This window comes from Hakea prostrata, chromosome 5 (assembly GCF_041222555.1).
Source record: "Hakea prostrata isolate BN-2017 chromosome 5, UWA_Hpros_2, whole genome shotgun sequence".
NCBI classification, from domain to species: Eukaryota; Viridiplantae; Streptophyta; class Magnoliopsida; order Proteales; family Proteaceae; genus Hakea; species Hakea prostrata.
The window spans coordinates 47,920,798-47,941,857 of record NC_142604.1 but is presented as its reverse complement, the minus strand read 5'-3'; the positions used below and the strand labels follow the sequence as shown (position 1 = coordinate 47,941,857).

The 21,060-nt window shown below is 37.4% G+C and overlaps 2 protein-coding genes across 5 annotated transcripts in view; one reads left to right on the top strand and one right to left on the bottom strand.

The window, feature by feature from the left end:
- Positions 1–8,389, top strand: part of LOC149016251 (kinesin-like protein KIN-4A) — a 33,865-nt gene extending 25,476 nt beyond the window's left edge. For 2 of the 4 annotated variants that reach the window (XM_089157381.1, XM_089157383.1), the window contains 10 exons: positions 2,766–2,837; positions 3,633–3,726; positions 3,811–3,842; positions 3,947–4,044; positions 4,147–4,245; positions 4,434–4,655; positions 5,385–5,547; positions 6,445–6,639; positions 6,733–7,038; positions 7,730–8,389. In XM_089157381.1, coding sequence (XP_089013507.1) covers positions 2,766–2,837; positions 3,633–3,726; positions 3,811–3,842; positions 3,947–4,044; positions 4,147–4,245; positions 4,434–4,655; positions 5,385–5,547; positions 6,445–6,639; positions 6,733–6,945 — 1,188 coding nt within the window. In that variant the 3' untranslated portion in view covers positions 6,946–7,038; positions 7,730–8,389. The remainder of the gene's footprint in view (positions 1–2,765; positions 2,838–3,632; positions 3,727–3,810; positions 3,843–3,946; positions 4,045–4,146; positions 4,246–4,433; positions 4,656–5,384; positions 5,548–6,444; positions 6,640–6,732; positions 7,039–7,729) is intronic. The other 2 variants (XM_089157382.1, XM_089157380.1) reach the window with 2 other exon arrangements.
- A 4,259-nt stretch (positions 8,390–12,648) lies between these two features.
- LOC149016250 (uncharacterized) lies at positions 12,649–21,060 on the bottom strand. Its single transcript, XM_089157379.1, has 2 exons — positions 20,603–21,060; positions 12,649–14,050 (listed from the first exon to the last, which is right to left on the bottom strand). The coding sequence occupies exons 1-2, from the start codon at positions 20,816–20,818 to the stop codon at positions 13,685–13,687; spliced, it is 582 nt and encodes a 193-aa protein (XP_089013505.1). The 5' UTR covers positions 20,819–21,060; the 3' UTR covers positions 12,649–13,684.

Sequence of the window (21,060 nt, the reverse complement as noted above, 5' to 3'; positions counted from 1 at the left end):
CGTCACTTGGCGAAGCAAATGATAGACCACTATTGCATGATCAAGTGCAGAAGCTGAATGTGGAGTCATGGCTCAAACCACGGCCAAATTGGTTGTGGGTCAAACCTTTCCTTCTTGAGCTGGGGCTGCTAGTGACTCAACGAATGAAGATGTTTTGCGATAATCAAGCTGAAACTATATCATGAGTAATCCTGTCTTTAACGAGCGCACTAAGCATATCGAAGTTGATTGCGACTTAAAAGAAGTTTGTTACCCCCTTTCTTCCTACTACTGAGCAACTAGGAGACATCTCTACAGTCACTCCTTGGACCTCCTTTTAAGAATGTATGTCTGGGCAATTTATATGCTCCTGCTTTAGGGGGAATGTTGACGATTCTATCCTACTCATGATCAAGATATCATGGAGAAATCTTGACCATGTACACTTGGTTTTCTTACTATTTAGTTACAAGTGATCTTCCTATTTCTATTTTTGAGAGATTTGGAAGATTCTATGTTATATTTTATTTTTCTTTTTTGCTGTAACTCAGTGTAGGAAAGTTATCCTAAACTGAGGTTGCCTTCTATATTATAAATAAAGCACTGTAGGAAGACCTCTCATGCAAGCTTTCTCCCCTCTTCTTCCATTTATCTTCTCCTTCTTCTCTCTTCTTCCTTCATTCGTCCTTGTTGTTCTGGTCTTCACAGTTGCAGGAACTACTACACCCATGATTTTGAATGAAGAACAGAATGGCTGTTTTAAGCTCCATTGTCCTGAGAGGCTGAGAAAGATGAAATGCCCAGGTTGAGATAGCCATCTATCCCTATCCCAATCCTTGCTCAATCTCCTCTCTTCTCTTTTTTCTATTATCTTTTTTGTTCCCTTAGTTTATCTGCAATTAAACCAAGGATACCGAGACCATCTGAGCCCTTCTGAAGTTGCTAATTACTGAAGCTCACATTGATTAGTGAAACTCAGATTTTAGCATCTGTTTTCTGGTTCTCTGTCTAGGGTATGCTGCAAATTTGGGTCATTACAAATCTTTTCAATCACCCACCCAGTTAGAATGATAGTTGGAGCATCAAACAAGATTCAAACAGACCTTAGTTTGATCCTACTTTGACTCCTGCGGTCAGGCAGATCGGAAGTTCCTCACTAAGTTTGTATTGGAGATTACTTTATATTTCTTAGATCTTCTCATATCTCAGCAACTTGGCATCAGTTCTGGCCCAGATTCTAAGCATTCAATCTGCACAGCAGTAATAGCTTTCTATCAGATTTTGAGTCCCTTGCAACTTCAGATTTGTGAGTTATTTGCTCCACTATTCATCCAACTAACCAAATCACTGCTACCCGGTGTTATTTCAGTTTGATAGGGGTGATTAAATGCTGGATATTTGGGTTTGTTTTGGGTTGAAGTGATACCATTGTGACTATCTAAAGTGGAGTTGTCCCAATTGTTACTGGATTAACTGTATTTCTGCCTAGCAATTGAGTATTATTTGGGTTGTCGTATATCGATACCAGACGGTCCAGACTTCATACTGGGGATCATTGTAGGTCCTATTTGGGAGTGGGATTATCTCATCCTCACCCCAAAAAGGGGGGGGGGGATCATTGATGAAGGCCAGTCATTCATAAAGACTAATGTGATTGATTAAATAGATATGTATTCTTTTTATGTTACAGGTTCTGTAAAAGTCTCTTTTCAGCATTTAATTTTGGAGTAATTTGATGATCAAATATAAAAACTCATGGATATTAGACATTGACAATTTGCAGAAGGACTTAGGGTTTCATTTTCCCTCAAAGAATTATCAAACACGACTGAAGGGTTTATTACCATTTTACTTGAGAGGAATAGTTTAATGGTCTTCTAAAAAATGACCAGACTTGTCGAATTGGTTATGACTCGGACGAAAAGACTGAGTCTCATTTGACTCCGTTGAATTGCAACTGATTCTTATCAGGTTTTACCGTAGTGCAGTCTACATGACTTTTGACCAAGTTTCTGAAAATTTTGACTTGCACCTTTCAAAACTTGATCTTCCGACTTTGATATTGTTATTTATTTTCTAGCCACTGTCCAGGTCCAACCACAGAGTAATTTGTTGGTTTACATACTTGATTTTACAGATGCTAAGAACCAAGTCTTCAACCATTTAGATGAGTGATATATTTTTTAAATTTAAGAAATTATGATTTTCTTGTGGAATCATTGGCACTATGACACTTGTATGACACTATTTTGCCTTCCACAATGACAAAAATAATAGAGAGGGTTTTCTATGATGTCATCGTAAGAACAAATCTACATGCTACATCAATGAAGGTGGAGAGAACGCTATCATCCATATAAGGTTACTACGGTCAGCATTAGATAGAGAGTTTCATAGTGGGCCCTACCGTATATTATCTGAGAAGGGTGTATTGGAGTCTGCACAAGGGTGGTGCATGCTTCCTTTAGCTTTCTTGTGTGGTTGTAGTTAAAAGATTAAATTGTATGGAGATGGGAAATGCTTATATCCAGACGTTTCTTTAAATGATAACATTTTCATTTTGACATACTATTTCCCAGATTTTGCATTTTATGCTAAAGGTTTTCTGCTTTCTTGTATGAGCTATGACTGAATGGAAAATCATGTATGCATGTCAAGAGGTTATGATTTATGAAATTATCATAGCTTATGCCATTGTAGGTTTTCTGCTTCCTTTCCATTTACTTTTTCTGTACTGTAATAATAATGACTACTCCTGTATTGTGGATGTTTTATTTGCTTTATAGTTACGGAAGGAGGGAAGGAGAAATGAATATGAGCGGCATAAACTGCAAGCGTTAAATCAGCGCCAAAAAATGGTCAGTATTGACCTTTTTTTTCTTTGTGGGAATACCCCGACCTAATGGAAGTCTGACTCCTGACTCCTGAGTACCTGTTCAATTGAGATTTTTTTCCTTGCTAAATATGAAATTGATGCTTGGGGTATGAAAGCAAATCTGCATCCATATCTAATACTCATTAATAAATAGTAAAAATGGACCTTATATGATTTTTCTTACATGATTTTCGTCCCCCTACACCATGTACAAAAATTAGGTAGGATTACTACAAATGCCTGCTTACTACGTTTGTCGGATATATGAATAAGAATCCTTTTCTGTTCCCTTGTATCTGAACCAAATAATTCCAGAATCCATTTATATCCCTTGACACTCACCCAGATGAATGTGCACTCAAGCACATTTGTTGCATATAAAAGCACGTGCAAAGTGATAATAAGATAAATGGACCTACATGCTCCCATAAGGCAAATTTCTGTTTGAGAATTTTTTTCCCCTTCTTTCAACAGACTTAGAATAGCTTATTTTCTGTTGCTTAGTTTAATTTCTACTTGTTGCCAAGTTGAAGAAGTCATTTTGATGTTCACTTGTGTCTTTGCTCTGAAAGAGAAACTTGTTATCCTCATGATGAGGAAGCATTTGTGACATTGACTACTGATTCCTATCTGTTATTTCATTATCAAGAAGGCAATTGAAAACTAAACCTCCTCATAATTTTTTTGAATAGACTCTCTTTAATCTATGCTTGAATCTATATTTCATTTGACGAACTAATCAAAGCTAAACTTCAGAAGAAACTCCTTACTTTCGCAGGTTCTCCAGAGGAAGACAGAAGAGGCTGCAATGGTCACCAAAAGGCTCAAAGAGTTGCTTGAAGCACGGAAGACTTCGTCACGTGACAATTCAGGTAAAGATTTCTTGCAGATTTAAATTTGGTCATTTACTTACCTTATTCCCTAATAATTTTTTTGTCAACTGATGTTGTTTTCAGTTACCTCAAATGGAAGTCTCCCAAGTGGCCAGGTGTTAGTCAATATCTGACAGTTTTGCTTGTAGTATTCTTTTATTTTCTAGTTGTTTGTCCTGAGAAACTATGGCTATTAACTTACAAGAAGTTTTTTTTCCAGAGCAATGAAAAATCACTACAACGTTGGCTTGATAATGAGCTGGAAGTCATGGTGAAAGTGCATGAAGTCCGTTATGAGTATGAGAAGCAAAGCCAAGTGTATGTACTCAAAATTAATTTCATGCTAGAACCTTTAATGGAGGATAATTATCCCAAGTTTTTTTTGAGTATCTTAATCATGTTACTCATTCTTTTCTTCAGACGATCTGCCTTGGCAGAAGAGCTTGCTGCATTGAAACAAGTGGATGAATATGCTGCAAGGGGGCTTAGTCCTCCAGGAGGAATAAACGGACATTCTAGGTACTAAATGTTTAAGATTGCTAGTATATGAACCTCAAATGCAGTTTTTCCCCCTTCCCCTCTCCCCCTCCTTTTATTGAAGTTTCTTCTGGTATTTGGGAGTAAATGGTAAAAAATTTACTGAAGCATAATATGAGCATACTGTGTTGTTTTAATTGAACCCTTTTCTTTTTGCTCTTTCTTTTCAGGGCTTCCTCCATTTCACCAAATGGAAGAATGTCAAGGATCACATCCCTTGAAAACATGCTTAGCATTTCATCAAACACACTTGTGGCAATGGCATCACAGCTTTCAGAGGCAGAAGAACGTGATCGTGCCTTCACCGGCCGAGGACGTTGGAATCATTTGCGCTCAATGGCAGATGCAAAGAGCTTACTTCAGTACATGTTCAATGGAGCAGCAGAAGCAAGGTGCTCTTTGATATGTATTTTAGTAGCAGTGATGGTGATTTGCTTTTTTTTCACTTGGTCTTTGGAGCTTCAGTTCTGTAACTTTCTACCAACTTGGAAATTAGCCCATTATGTTGCATTTACTAAATACTATGTCTGCTTGAGAAAGAGCTCAGAGATTCTCCTTGTTGACTGTAGTATACCATATGAAGGGAAAGGTCATGTAGTTCTAGACAGTGGGAGAAAAATAGAGTAGAGAGTTGAGTAAGGAATTTTTTTTTTTAATATATATAGTGTTGAATAAGGACAAAATGGAAGAGGTGAAATTTCAAATATTGTGATGAAGCAACTGATTTTAAAGGGTTTTTCCAGCCATCTCCTGCTCCCGTTCACCATAACGTGTCTGGAGAGATATGTTTTCTGATTGACCAATTGCTAATTTCCACCTTCTATAAACTCTCCTCAACTCATCAAATTAAGGTAGCTCATGAATTGATTTTTAAGGCTGCTGTTCATTTTTCTTTTTTGAACCATAAATTATTTTGATAATAATGCACATTTTCTGGTACAATGGATTCCCTGTAGCATCTTCTGTGCCCAATCTGACTCCTCATGTATTGGTTTCTAGTTCCAAGTTCAGAATATATGGTTGCAAAGGATTATTTTCTTGTCCAACTTAGTACCTTGATTCTAACCACATTGTGATTGACTATTTATATTCTTATAGTATTAGGTTTTATGTTGTCATAGGTGCCAATTATGGGAGAAGGAAATTGAAATCAAGGAGATGAAAGAGCAGTTAAATGAACTTGTAGGTCTATTACGACAGAGTGAAGAGCAGAGAAAAGAAATTGAGAAGCAGCAAAAGCTGAGGGAGCAAGCTGTTGCCATTGCCTTGGCTACATCAGCTTCGGTAAGATTCTCTGTGCATCTCTACTTCTTTTTCCTTAAAAAAAACAGAAAAAGGAACTCATTTTCATCATTGAGAGCTGAGGAAGAAAAGTGATCGGTTATTTTACCTAGGCTACAGTCACCTTGGAATTATTTTACCTAGCCTGCAATCACCTTGAAACCTCCATCAACTTGTTTTGGCCAGAAATTGTTGTATCAAGTAGAAGGGAAAATAATAGTAGCAGCTAAACATGTGACTTTTCTGAAAAGAGAGACAGTTCTTGGAGGCAAAAACTGAGACGGAAGAACTTCTTGACAGCACAGGAGAAATTAGATGTTCTAGAGAGTTGTCCACTTCTTCAAGAAGTCCAAAGACTAGAAGGTTTTATGGGAAAAATAAAACTTTAGCCAGTGGATATTTGGAAGGGAAAAATTGAACGCTTGAGACTCCTTCCTTTTTTATTGTGTACCCGGTGATTTTATTTTGTTTTATTTTCACTTTGTGGTGAGAAATTTAAATATCGCAATGGCCTTGGCCTAATATTTGAAACTAACTTCTCTTAGGGTTGGATTTTGTTTGCTGAAAAATAAAAAATGTATTTTCTTAGATTAGTCGTGTGACTATTCCTTTAAAACGTTAACAGCAGCACGAGTATAACAAACCACCCCTTATTTCCCACTCATATGCACGCCACCGTCTGTAAAAGGTCAATTAAGAAAGCAGAGCTTATTTGCATTTCAAAACAATCCCGAATTTCTTTGGTAATAGGAGTGAAGTAATTCAAATATTTGGACTTCTAATTGGTCATAGTTTTACAACCATAATTAGTATACTGTGGGAGTTGCATTTTCTGTTACTCAATTTTCTATCTCAAATATGAAAATGATTTATCTGAAAGCTGTTGCTGTCAATGTACAGGGTAACTCACATGGTTCATTGAAAAACTTTGCTGATGACATGAATGGGCCCTTGTCTCCAATGTCAGTACCTGATGACATGAATGGGCCCTTGTCTCCAATGTCAGTACCTGCACAGAAGCAACTCAAATATACAGCAGGCATTGCTAATGGCTCATTAAGAGATTCAACAGCATCGATGGACCAGTTGCAGAAGGTTAGTCTTTCGCTTCATTGCTATTTCTTGGTTTGGAACTGGGCATGCCTTCTTATTTGGTTATGGAGTTTGATTTTTTTTCCCTGATTCTAGATGATACCAATTGGACAACTATCGATGAAGAAGCTGGCAGTTGTTGGCCAAGCCGGAAAGCTCTGGAAGTGGAAGAGGAGTCATCATCAGTGGCTGTTGCAGTTCAAATGGAAGTGGCAGAAGCCATGGAGGCTCTCAGAATTGATCAGACATAGTGATGAGACAATTGTGAGGACAAGACCTCGCCAGCAGGTTTTGTCGAAGATGATGTGAAACTTTTATACCGGCAACTTCTCTTTCCTATGCAACTTAGCTCTCTGACCACTACGAGACTCCAATGTCATGGCATACAGAAATAGAATTGAGGTAATCATCATGAACTTTAGACTCGTTTGGTATGGTCTGTTTTCCTGGATCTGAGGCTTACAAGAAAAACCTCATTGAAAGCTGAAGTGGCCTAAGCCTTGGGACAGTCTATTCATCTTGATTTTTCTGGACATCGCTCATCTTAAGCAACAGTTGCTATGTGGAGTTATTGCTTCATATCAAAACAGTTGGTTTCGACGGTAAAGATCTCGCTTGTTATATGTAAACTGACACATCTGGCAGAGCGAACCAGCATTCCGTTCTTTTCTTCCTGTTCAATCGATGCCCTCTTCCCCCACTTTGCCTGCCTACCTGCAGCTTGTTCCCCCCTTCAAATGGATTGAATCCATTGCCCCTCCAATAGATCCTGAAGATGCTGGCTTCAAGCAAAAAGCCAGTTTCTTTTATGTAGAGGTTAGATGTTCAATAACTTCAATCCATGAGGGAGAGTGTTGTTTTGTTGCCCTTATGCAATAGACCTCTTCCATTCGTGCCACATATTGGTGTCATGCTGAGCTTGCTGTTTATGAGAAAGTTAAAATTGATCGCCCAAGGCTTTGATTCCGTCACCTGACTGTCATGATTGCATCAAATTTCTTATCGGCTGGTAATATTTCATTTACAAGTTTTTTAGCATACTGATCAATCTATGAGAGTTAAGCACACTTGTTATGTTACTCTATGGATGTAGGAATGCTCTAAAATGGTGGTGGAACTCTAGCGAACCACAGTTTTTGCAGTTTCTTTTCTCCAAGACGAGCAAATCTGGAGATGGGATAGTTTTCTGGACTAACATGGGTTCAAGCCAGGTTTAGTCCACCATGAGCATCTTGCAAAGTGTACATGTTGACAGTGTGGTTAACCAAAGTAAAAGCAGACAACCAGGAGGGTTGGATAGACAAAAAAGGCATGATATTGGTTCTAAAGAGAAGATCTGGTACGGAAGGGTCAGTGTTGGGGTATATTTCGGTGGTAACAATAACATTGAAAAGAGAAGAAATTTTTCTGATGTGGTGTAGCCTTGTATATTATATATAGGTTCTTATTGATTGTTCAGTGTCATCATTATTTTGTAGTCTGCAATGTCTGTTTTATTGTGTATAAGTAAAATATTAGTTTGTAAGAACTTTAGATCTGTAACATTTTCTTTTATCTAGAATGGAATTCATATACACCATTTTTTGTTTCACCCCCTACCCACCCCATCCCCTTCTCTTATCTGTTCCTTCTACCCTGATTACTTATCGTGAGAACTACATAAAACCTTGGCAAGAAGCTCTGGTTTAGACAAAAGTTGGACCTTGAACATTAACAAGCCAAAACCAAGGCCAAGTTTTTTTGATATTTTGCATATTCATGATGCAGTACCAACTGCACTTAAAACCAGATTTCTTTCTGGTTGCAATGCTCATCCAATGCTCCACTGATGTTGGGCTGAGGGTCTGATATTATTTATCAGAACTAGTAAAGTAGATTCTCTTCTAATCTTTTTGGATGAAAATGGCTTCTGATCCCAAGGTTAACTTTTCTACCAACAATTATTTCTTTCACTTCTCATATTGAACGAATGGGCAAGAAAAACACAAAAGAGTCTTGGTTACAAAGCTCCAAGCCCCAAGGATTGATTGGTGGCCATTTTGTATGACTTGCCACAGATAGGGCCCTCCTAACTAAGGCATCTGCAACACCATTAGATGCCCTAGAAGTTTTCTTGAGCATCACACTATTGAATTGACTTAGTATAGTTCTAATGTCACTAACCACATTCACTTAACCCCTTGGGGGAGGATACATAAGGTCCATCAGGAAAGAATGGAGATTCCCTAAATTGCTATCTACTTCAAGATTCAGAAAGCTTTTCTTGAATCGCAACAAGAAAACTAGAATGAAGAGCGAGGGCTTCACCCATCAGTGCACCTAATATTGGATCTCCACTGGCTCCAAAACCACCAGGATTGGCCTACCTTGATCGTCCATGAAACTAAAACCGATACCTCTCTTTTCTCTTATCATGACACTTCATGCAATTGTGTATATCTATCTCTTATTGTACATTCCTTTGTGAATTCTTAGAGATGAAATGGTAGAAATTAGGTTACAGTATGTCTAGTTCAACTGTTGCATAAAGAGAACTAGGTTTTCGGCATGATTCTATTTTTTTTTTTACCCAAATAAATAGAAATGGTAGTGTTTGGTACAATTTATACAGTCTATTCTCTATTTAAAAAGGGTTGAGAAAAATCAAAAGAGAAAAATAGTTATCAACCTGTTTTTGATTTTTTTTTATGAAAATCACTTTCATCTGTTTTTTCGGTGTTCTTACAACACATGTGAATCTAATGGTCATAAGTGAGGTTAATTTGGAAAGTTGGATTTGCTCTCTGCAATTGAAGAATGAAAATGGATAGCAAATACTCTGTGGAGATGAATCATTTGGAGAACACAAGAGAGGACCTTACGGATGCAAATAGTTCGATGTCACATGAGCTGCATAAGCTTCAGGTAGTGGAGGAAATGTTGATGCGCAAGTTTTATGAAGTTACGTTAGCTCAAAGCCTAATTAAAAGAGTATGAAAATGGGAAAAAGGTTTCCAATAATACTCAGAAGGAAGGCAACTTGGCTTGTGAGCCAAGCAATCAAAGGTAGTGTTGGCATTAATCTATCACATGAATTTAATATGGTTTCAAATATTTGTACGAGATACAAAGCTATGTATAAGGGATAATTTATGGGAGGAGATTGTTTAGCCATGTCTCAACTCCTATTGAACTGTTATGGCATCAATTTTTTTTTTTTTTTTTTACTGAGGTTCATCCGGGCCAGCTTGCACGCACCACGATTTACTTCCTCAGGGGGGGAGCTTTGTATTAATGCCGCGGTGCAAACACCCAAGACCTCCCCTAGAGAAATTGGGTCAATAACCGCTTTAACATACTACCTTTGGCATCAAAAATTTGTTTGACAGCATCCATTTGTTTGTTCGATTGACATTGAAGTCTCATGTATAGAGAGAAAGAAACACCTATTTCCAGAATTGACTCAGTCGGTTAAAATGTCTAGGATTATGATTTAAAAACAAAAGAAGAAGAAAAAGAAAGAATGAATGAAATTTGTAAATGGGTTGCTTCAAAATTCAAATCCACGAAATTCAGGTGATATTTGTAAAAAAAAAAATTGTAGAATATATTTGTAAACTGCTTCATCCTTTTTAGGTATTTCTGTTAGAACCAGAATACCAGACCAATTACAGAATCAAACAGAAGACCAATTATAGAATCAAAAAGAAATAAATATATAACGTATTCTTTATATCAGTATTTACCCGAATGTAATGTAGTAGAATGAGCGAAAGGAAAACAACACGAACTTTTAGAGGGTGAGTTGAGGTGTACGAACTGTACTTTTCCTTAAGGTATTTGAACACGCACGAACTTTCAAAGGGTGAGTCTTTTCCTTAAGGTATTTGAACACGCACGAACTTTCAAAGGGTGAGTTGAGTTGAGGTGTACAAACTGTACTTTTCCTTAAGGTATTTGAACACCCCCTTTATGCTGCTGGGTTTGACCTTGACGTTCTTACCTCCAAGATACAACAACTCTTAGATATGAAGGCAGCACTCCAACGGAGTCTACTTGCAAAGGAGATCCGAAGGTAATAAACAGCACCGAATGTATAAAACAAAAGAATGAATTTTCTAACACTAGATTTTCGAAATTCTGTTTTTCACCAAAAACATGGCTTGGTTAGACTAGGGTCTATGGACCACTACCGCAACCACGCCCGACTTGGTCCAACTCGTTGCATACGCGTGATCCACACATAGCTCTCTACCAGCATACACCTCACTTAGGAGCTATATATGATTATATAATCATATAATCATATAATCATTAGCTCTATCCGATGTGGGACTAAATGCATAAGTAATCTAAATCACCTAATATACATCCAGAAGATTCCCATAGAAACAAGAGTCTCTAAAACAAAACTAGGGAGAAAGAGTTTTTAATGATTTTGAAATTTATCTAAATAGTATATTATATTATATTATATATTTTTTAAAACAAAATCCAACAATTTCTTGTGATTCTTGAAAGCTTGCCTTTATTACTTTTTTTCTCGTGACCCTTCTGAGTTTCTTTTTTTGTTAGGCATTAACTGGTTTTTTACTATTATCGGGTATGACAGACGACTAATGAACCAATAAGTTTAGTGTTTTATGTGTTGATTGATATTAGATTTATGAAAAAACTATTACAAACAACCTGCAATTGATGTACATAAAAAAAATTATTTAACAGAAAGGTAATGTCAAACGTATTTTTGAAGTGAAAAAAATGTTTTAACAGATTAGTTATCAAATGATTTTTGTATTTTGAATAAAAAAAATAGCTTCAATTCAAAAATGAAAATCATGCCTTTTTTTTTTTTTTTTTTGGTTGAAGTTCTAAATTTGTTAACAAAATTTTCACTAATTCAATCAAATATCCAGACGAACTGCCATCCGAGGATTTTTGTTAGTGCTTGTGACGCTTGTGGCTAAAATAATCCAACGACTTCAAATGCGTTTAGTTTTTAAAGAAATCCCTGAAAGAAAAAAACAAGTTATTGATGTTCATCCTGAAGTGGTAGGAATTTGATGTTCTTCATCCAGTATTCGGTTCCATTCTTCTGCAAAACAATGAAAAATGGGTTATTCATGTGAATTTAGATACATTGAGGAGTTTAGTTGATGTGAGGAAGTAATAAAATTGATACATGAATTGTTGCTGTTATTCTAATATCCGAGAGCGCTGGCATTCTTCTGCCATACTCTTTTGTTTCTTCTAGTTGTTGCGTATACTTTGGGATTTGTTGCGTGTACTTCTGGGATTTTCATAAAGATCATTAATTTTTCAGTTGAAAGTTTAGACACATCAACATCCCTAAAAGTTAATTGGCGATGCGTACAAGAGACACAGAGAAGTCACACACGCTTAAGTGAATCGCAAGTGTTGAATAGAACAACTCCAGAGGGATGAACTGAAGTGGAGAGAGAGAGAGAGAGAGAGAGAGATGGGAATCCATTTGTTGTTGTTAGCAAAGACGACAGTGCTGTATTGGTTCAAGTTCACCCCTCTGTTGTGGCCCTTCAATCTATACCTTCCAGTGTCAAGACGTGTCTCTAAGATGTGCGACACCCTCTCTGCAGCATCTTCACTTCTGATGTTCAGGTTAGAAAGGATTGCAGCTGAAGGGCTAAACGCTAATGGAACGGGACTCCACAGGATTGAGAGAGCCCTCAGGCTTTTCTGGCAAGATATGCTCGGCGGACCACCCCACTTCCCTCACAACGCCCTTGACGGGGTTGGTCTCGGTGTCCTCCACCATGGTTTTTCCTGAATTCCAATTGAGTTTGGATCCTCTATCCAGACGCAGAGCAAAATTTTCAATTCCAATCTAAAAACAGAATTCTTTTTTTAGATTCTAACCATGTTGATTAAAATATTTATTCTCGAAGTCTTATGAGATCCTTCAATCTCATAGTCTCTCATGTATCCAACTTTCACCAAATTCTTCCCATTTCAATACCAACCCTCCTCATTACACCCCTACTTGCCACACTCATTTCTTTTCTGTCTCACTTTGTGAACTCCTCTGTATTATGGTTCTTGTCAATATAATTGCATTGCTCTTACCCACATTTCGTTTCAGTGTTTATATGATTTAGAAGGAGAAGTTCGTGTATTGCTCTGGAATTGTAGTACAGCAGACTTGCAGAGAAGAACAAAATAACTTGTGCTGAAATGAAATGAAATGAAATCCAACCAAAGAGAGGGAAGCTTTCAGGAGAGAAGATTTGAGTAACAAATATGGGCATTTACCACTTTAGCTTGATATTAAATTTTAATCTCAGGATCTTGTGGGATGGAATTATCCTGTTTGGAGAATTTAACCAACACTTGGGGCAGCCAAGCTTTCAATTTTAGATATCCTATTCAATGGTTCAATTCTAAAATCTTTTGCTTTCTTTTACTTTTTTACTCTTCAAATTTTCATTTTCTTCCCAAGTAATAAGTCATAATGATGCACGATATGCGAAAGCCCATTTCATAAAAGTTTGGAAAAGGGAAAGCTTCCTTCATTACCCATGTACAACCTAATTTACATTTACTAGCACCAGAACTTCAATCCAGAAATTATTTGGCACTGAAATTCTGCAGACATGTTCACACCGCCATCCCACAAACTTTATACTTTCTACACAAATGCATGTCCCAATGCAAACATTGAAGCTTCAACAACCAATTGATTCAACTAGTAAAACTTTTCACACGGCTCAAAATGTCTGAAAACGGGTGCTTTAACCCCAAGGCACAAGGTGAAGATGAGGTTAGGTTCTGGGAACCTGCACTCTACTTGCAAGATACAGAAAAAAGAGCTTTAAATTGGTATCCAAAGATAAGAATGCCTGGATCCACTCCCAAATGCATCTACAATACAACAAGGGCACAAAGTCTGTTCATTATTCTGCATATTACAGGGCTTTACTTCAACACTATTACTTACTCTAAAAAACTAAATTTTCAGTACATGCTAGTCTTATGTTGTTTCTATGTTTTCGGTGAAGGGATGGGAATAACCAATTTAAATACGTTTCTAATGTTAGATGTTGCTGCACCAGTAAGCAAAATGTTCCTCCCTTCGATGTCGACTCACAAGGCCCCCACACTGTAAGCATATGAAACTACTTCCATCTGAGCATGCATCCAACATGATTTGTTCCCTTCCAGTTTTTGCAAGGATTGAACTTCCATGAAGATCAGGTGTCATTGATGAGCCCCCAGAATCAAGTAGTGATGATTTAGGTATAAGGGGGTCTGCTTCAGCAATTGCACATTCAGCAAACAAGGAAGCCAGCTCATCAGCAGCAGCTTCCGTCCGCACTTTGTTTCGGTACATTTCACGAGCACGGTGAAGGGTCTGGTTCACAGCATCCTCGCCACCATCATCTCTAATAGCAACCATCACCTATTCCCATAGTAGATGGATCAGTATAAGCTGAGTGAAACAACACCAAGGACAGAGGAAACACAGTCATGGGAGACAAAAAGGAAACAGAGATTTGATTACTCATGTCCACATCCAAGTCCACATCCACACCACAGTCAAGTTAATACTTTTATTTTTATTTATTTATTTGGTTATGAACTTAAATAGAAGTCTGTCCCATACCACTAGCATTTCTCTTCATCCTCAAACTGTATGTGCTACTCTACCTTGTCTGGAATGAACTAGAGGGATTAAATCCGTTCATACAGCTGATTGTGTCATTATAATCTAACATTTTCTGCACATATTAGGATTAACATTAGGACAACAGCACCTTGGGGGTTAACAGAAATTCTGACAGTTCCATTTATTTACCAAAGAACTGGTTGTATTTCTCAAGTATTAAACAGCTGCACAAGTCAAACTTCTTCATGAATGCAAATCAAGGTGAAAAGTATGAAATTCTACATAGAACCGGAGACTCACACATTGTCATTATACCAGAAACAAACATGCATGCAATATCCCATGGTAATCTTTATCACCTAAAAGTTTCCTCACTTCCATATGAATTGAATCAACTACAAATGTCAAATACAAGGACTGCAAAACTATGACAAAATGCATTAGGGTTAAAGATTAACTTGCAAAGAAACTTTAAAAGACTTGGAACATACATACAGAGACATTACTCAGCTAACACAGTAAGACCCACCATAAGTCCAAGTAAAAGATTAACTTGCAAAGAAACTTTAAAAGACTTGGAACATACATACAGAGACATTACTCAGCTAACACAGTAAGACCCATCATAAGTCCAAGCACATCATACACAATGACGCTAGAAAAGAAGCTGAGTCGCGATTTTCTATCATAAAAGCACTTTGGAAATCTAATTGGCTATTGTTCCTATATCAGCAGTGAGCAGTAAAACGTCCACTGGCCTAAACAGTTATTTGGATGAAAGTCCTATAAAGAAATTAGACTTAAAGAAGACTGACAGTCCTCCCAAAGCACTTCAGAAATCTAATTGGCCATTGAGATCCCTACACAAGCAGTGAACAATAAATGTCCACTGGCCTAAAACATATTTGGAAAGTCCTACAAAGAATTGAGGCTTCCAGTGTGTGACAGCCTCCCAAAGAGGTCCAATTAGTCTTCAGCCAACAACAATCCTCTCGAGTCAAAACTTTTCACTAGGATCATGACATTCAAAAGAGAGCCATGCAAAAACTGAAGCTTGAAATTGCGCACAAAATGAGAAAGAAGCTTAGTCATGGTAACTAATTCACTAGGAACACAAGTAGTTTGCCAACTTGTTAAGGATCCTACATTTCGTACATTAAAGAAAGCAAAATTATCCTTCATGGCCTACAATCTGCAACTGTTGCAACTCAGTTGTGAAGGTGTTAACTTCAAATCCAGATTTGCAGTCTGATCAAAGACTCTCACCAGAGGAAATCTATGTCCAAAACCCTAGACTCAAAGGGATTCATTTGAAAGTTCTGCAATCTATCATTGAAGGGAAACACTAATAGAATAGGGTTGGTTTTAGGCCAACAGCAATAAAAACAAATCAGTCAAATAAACAGGGAAACCAGAGGCTAGACAATAGCAATTAAGAAGAACAGAACAGAGAGGAAGAAAAAATTAACCTGAAAAGAAGACGGAAGAATAAACAATAGGAAGTTGCAGAGGTTGTGTACTCTCAACTCTTGGAAGCACATGCACAAAATTTTTATTCAGTTTCACAACGCAACCCTAACTCAGATTCACTGGTTACATGGTTACTATATAGATAATAGCATAAGAAACTATCCTAGAACAGAAACAAATTAGACTGCAGCTAAGACTTGAACTCCTACTTTCTATAACATATCTAACAAAATAAATACCATTAAATAAATCAAACCATATAATTATCCTAACTAATCCAACAGTTGACCTGTATCTCTTCAGATTCTGTAGAAATGCTGCCTGTGACACCATCTAATGGTCCTGTAAGATTCAGTACAAATACTTTCACCATGTGGCACCAGAAGGCATTCAGAATAATTTGAAAGTTCACTAACAGATGAAATAATAAGTCCCAAGAGTTCTATCAGCCCTCCAGAAGTAGTAACTAGGTGGCTTGTGAAGGCAAGTTTGTCTTGAAAGGTTGGGTAAAATTAACCATGAAACACAAGACAGAATGGGAATCATAGAAAAAGAATGTCAAATGGCACAAGTAATAACAAGAAAAACAGAACCACAAGATACTAAAACAGATAAGTAAGTTTATTAAGCAAAGATGATATCAATGTCTTCAAATATAAACAAAAAGGGAATTCCTTGTCACATAAAAGTATCCAACATTGAGGTTGGACCTTGGTGTAACAGTAAAGGTTTTTCCACTGTGACCAAGTGGTCATCAGTTCAAGTCTTGGAAACAGCCTCCCTAAGAAGGGGTAAGTTTGCGTCCATTGAGACCCTCCCTAGTCCGCAGACCTTAAAAGTGGTAGGAGCCTCATGCATGCTGTACACTCTTTACAAAAAAATCCAGTATTAAAATATGGGTACAGTTTCAAAATACTTTAAGGTAATGAATAAGCATTACTCAACAATCCAAGATACAAAAAGTTAACTGCATGCAACATGTAATCTTTCCCATAAAACCAACATTTCCAAAATTGAAAGGGTAAATGACATGTACTTCCCTTCTCAGTCTGCATATTGACCAATCACCCTTCTTAATATGTATATGACACAGGCCTCCCCTGATTTTCAAAATCAGCCAATCCAGTCCATTCCATTAATTTCCTGCTAGGTGGTCCCCAATATGGCCCCATCCCTAACCAACCACTGAAGTATACCAGCCAACTGAACCAAAAACAAAATCTGGTTTGACCTTACCATATGAACCCCCCCCCCCAAAAAAAAAAAACTTAAAATTAAAGAAGGATAGACCCAAAAAAGAAAAGAAAAGAAAAATAAATTAAAAAAAAGAGAAAAAAGGAAAAGAAACCGAGATCTAATGCCATACCCCTTGTTCTTTTTTGAAGACAACACGAGCCAACCACCGACTATAAGATAAACAGTGTCTTGTCAGTTTCTCAATCTCTCTCATAGATTCAGATGTATGGGGTCTGATATAATTTTAACACCATCCTTTCATTTGTCCCTAATTTCTTCTTCATCTCCTCTTTATCCACACTACCTTTTGAGAGCACAAGTTTGCTGGTTCGCTGCAACCTGTCCCAATACTCACTGACCCAACCTAGCCCAAATACACAAAAGAAAGAGGGGGGGGGGGGGGGAAGAAAAGTCAGAAAATGCAGGACAGAAGGAGGTTATTCAAATTTTACACCCCCTTCCCCTTTCTCTCCTTTGGTTAATAAATTTATTTATTCATCCGAAAAGAAGAAGAAAAAAAAGACATTCTAATGAATCCCGCTCCAATCTGAACTGCATAACCCTAATTTCCATGCATAATTGAATGATTTGAATCAAACATTCACAGGGGTAAGCACCTGGTGCAATGGTTAGTAGACTGCAGTTGTAGCTTGAGGTTAAGGTACCGAAACAGCCTTCAACAAAAGAGTCAAGGTCTCAGCATCAGCCAGAATAAATGGTGATGGATATCAAATGGATGGTCAAGATGATTTACCAAGTTGTTGAGGTAAGACAGTGTAGGAAATTGCCCCCTGGACTCTACCTGTGCAGAAGCCTTCAGCGCCGGTTTTTTATTGAATCAATCATTCATGCATCCTTGCAATTTGAATTTAAATTTCCTTATCTTTCTCCTATCCTGGATAATCTTTAACTGTAAGTGAAGATCTACTTTTAAGGCAGCACATGAAAACCAGAAAAGGAGACGAAAATTTATCAAACAATCTGAAAATTTTTGCCAACTTTTTGTGAGACTGGATGCAACTCATTCTTAACAGTGGTCCTAATTTGAAACCCCTGCAGAAAATTGGACCATCGTGGCAGCTGGTCAGAAGCTCCTCACCTTCTTCTCTGCCACCTTTGTTTCCTTACTTATCTTCCTTTATGCGATGTCCAGTTTCAGAGCATCTTTTGCGTCCATGTTGTCAAACAAATCAGATTCTGTTTTTGAAAATCTTTCTTTAATTCTCTCTTTGGTGGTTTAAGTTAGGCTCATGGTTCAAGAACTCAATCCTGAGACCGTCTTGCCAACTCAAAAAAGAGAGTTGGCTTGAGATAAAGAAAATCTCATCAAGTTGGTGGAACTTTTTTACCCCAACTCGATACTCAAACTCAAGGGGAATTAGAGGTCATTTGAGGCTGAAATTCCTTGTCCAGCCTAAATCAGCCTTTTTAACCACACTGGCGAACTCAGATTTAAGAAAATAGCGGAAACATGACTTCCAGTTTGGATCCCAAGTGGGAAACCACTACAATGAAGTGAAACTTTAGAAGCCCTACTGTACACATCATATACTCATACATTATACTCAAAGTTCAAAAATTCAAACAAGCTTATACATTACACATGGTTAATCAAATCATCAAAGTTACAACTCAAGAGTCGAAACTTAAGACCTATTTGCCATGATATTCATCTGCACATCATCTCATTTTGCTAAATGAAAAAAGAGAGATATTTCATGAGATCTGGTAAGATCTTGAGAGTTCTCAGACTGAGGTTAGGCTACATATATCAGGTATGTAATCATGCACAAAAATGCATACAGCTTTAACTTACTACACAAAAGCAGAGAAGGACAGCTATGTCAGAAGACAAACAACAAAAGAATTCCATAAAAATGCGAAGTCTGTAGAGTAATGACTCCACAATAAAAAGCAGTTCAGTAAGGATCTACATCTGCAGAATGAATCAGTGCAAAGATAATAAGCTACAGAAAAAGAGATTTCAAAGCAACCTACGCAGAACTAATGAGTTTAAAACAGAGAATCAGTATTATATTTGATTAAGTGCATCTTCGGTGCAAATCAAGAACTTAAGTGAAACGCATTCATGGTTAAAAGGAATGGAATCCCCTTGGTTGAATTGGTGGCTTCCTAAAATTATTATTTATTTATTTCGAATTGTCTTATTTGATATTTGTCTCCATTTTTGAACATTTTTCCCCTTTAAAATCTGAATGAATTACACCAAACACTATAGTTAACCATGAATTCTCTAAACAGTACATAAAGAACTTCGTAAATCAAAGAGAGAACCAAAGAAGGCAAGAGGAGAAGAAGAAATTAGAAAAGCCTAGGAGGCTAGGCCTTATGTTAAGTTGTGAGCCTCCAATAGACTAACACTTCGAATGCAATCCTAACAAGGAAACCATAAAATAGAATCACGCAACATAGGAAACTACGTTCTCCAGTTAGCACCAGGTGCTGACTCAAGATTCCCTCTTTTTACCTGCTATCTTCCCTTTTTACCCCCTGACATCTAACAAACTTCAAATTGAGTTACTAATTGCAGACCATTAACTTTTCTGTCATGATTAGGGTGTCTGGAGACCACATCGGGCAGTTAATTAGGGTATTTTGGTATGCTTAATCTCAAAAAGACTTAAATCCCGACAATCTTACTCAACAACAGTGGTGGAAGACCTAATTATATTTTATGAATAGACAAGCTTTTATACCCAAGGGTAAACCAGATTTATATTTTATTCCAATGCTTCACATGCCACAGTGAATTTTTATAGGATAAAGTTTGGTTGGGGGATCCGCTGATGACAAAATTGTCCACCCCCCCCCCCCCGCCCCAGAAAAAAAAAAAAAAAAAAAAAAAAAAAACAAAAAAAAGAAACGCGGGCAAACAAAACAGAAGCACCAGATTAGGTCAGATTTTTCAAAAGACTATGGAGACTTCTGTGGAAGTATTCCATGCATGTTACTCAAGTCAATCTCCATAAATACTGGGTTCAACTTTTGTCCAATTCCAACCCTCACATTCATCAACTATAGACATCTTAGGTTCACCTTGGTTTGATAAGAATTACGACGGATGAAACTTTTAAATTCCGGCCTGTTTTTCTGGTGTTGAAAGGACTATTTCAGTAATACCAGTTAAAACATTCACAAGCTAACTATCTAAGTTTATCACAACCAAAATTCATCAAAAATGGATTCATTGCCCAAAGATTAAATCACATTTCCAACTTGCACTGATAGGACAGTGATCTGCCACATAGCCTATTAATTACTTTTCAACTGCACCATGAAAAGAGCAAACCCCAATTCGGAAACTAATTTACTCGGCCTAAAATCGAATTCAAATTATTTATCAGAACCCGTTCCCTGCATGCAATCTCATCTCAATATAAGTTTTTCTCATCGCAATATAAGTTTACTGTCCAAAAACAAATCGTCAGGAGTAACTACACTGATCACACTCAGAAAAGAAGGGATTGAAAACAAAAACAGATACGGGATTAAAGCATTCCATAGAAAAGGAAGAAAGCTGAAAGACCCAATTTCAGAAAGAAGGTACAAATATCAAGCAAAGGACAGAATCTTGAATAAAACGGAAACAAGAAAAGGGTTTCAGTCGTCGTTAATTACCATCTGCAGTGCCTGAGATGGCTTTCCTTCAGTTAAAAACTGGTGAGCCAATGTGAGCAAGCTTCTGAGACGCTCTGAATCTTTCAAGTTGTTAGGCGACGGATTAGTTGCCGTCACCGAAATCACCGTGTTCTGAGAGTCCATATCCATACCAGAGCTCTCGTCCATGGCATCAGCAAACACACCAGCGATACTTCTCCCGTTTTCGTTCTCCATCACCTCGAAGATTTTATGGGTTTTTTAATTATAAATGAATTCTCGATTTTCCCTTCTGCCCAGATGTTTCTAGTGAATTCCCTTTCTTCAACTCTTCTACCACCTTAACGTAAGAGAATTCCGAGATTAAACTCGCTGAGTCAGGTAGATTATAATCTTTAAATAGGCAAGAAACTTGCCTGGCCCATGTAACTCCCGCACGCACGCACGCGAGACCAATGGTTGGCTAATGTGGATTCCTA

What these genes read in the sequence shown, in the direction of transcription:
- LOC149016250 (XM_089157379.1), bottom strand. Translation starts at nt 20,818, where the DNA reads ATGGAGAACGAAAACGGGAGAAGTATCGCTGGTGTGTTTGCTGATGCC. An exon ending in CATCTCAGGCACTGCAGATG is followed by an intron (nt 14,051 to 20,602) that starts GTAATTAACGAC and finishes CTATGGGAATAG; the next exon opens with GTGATGGTTGCTATTAGAGA.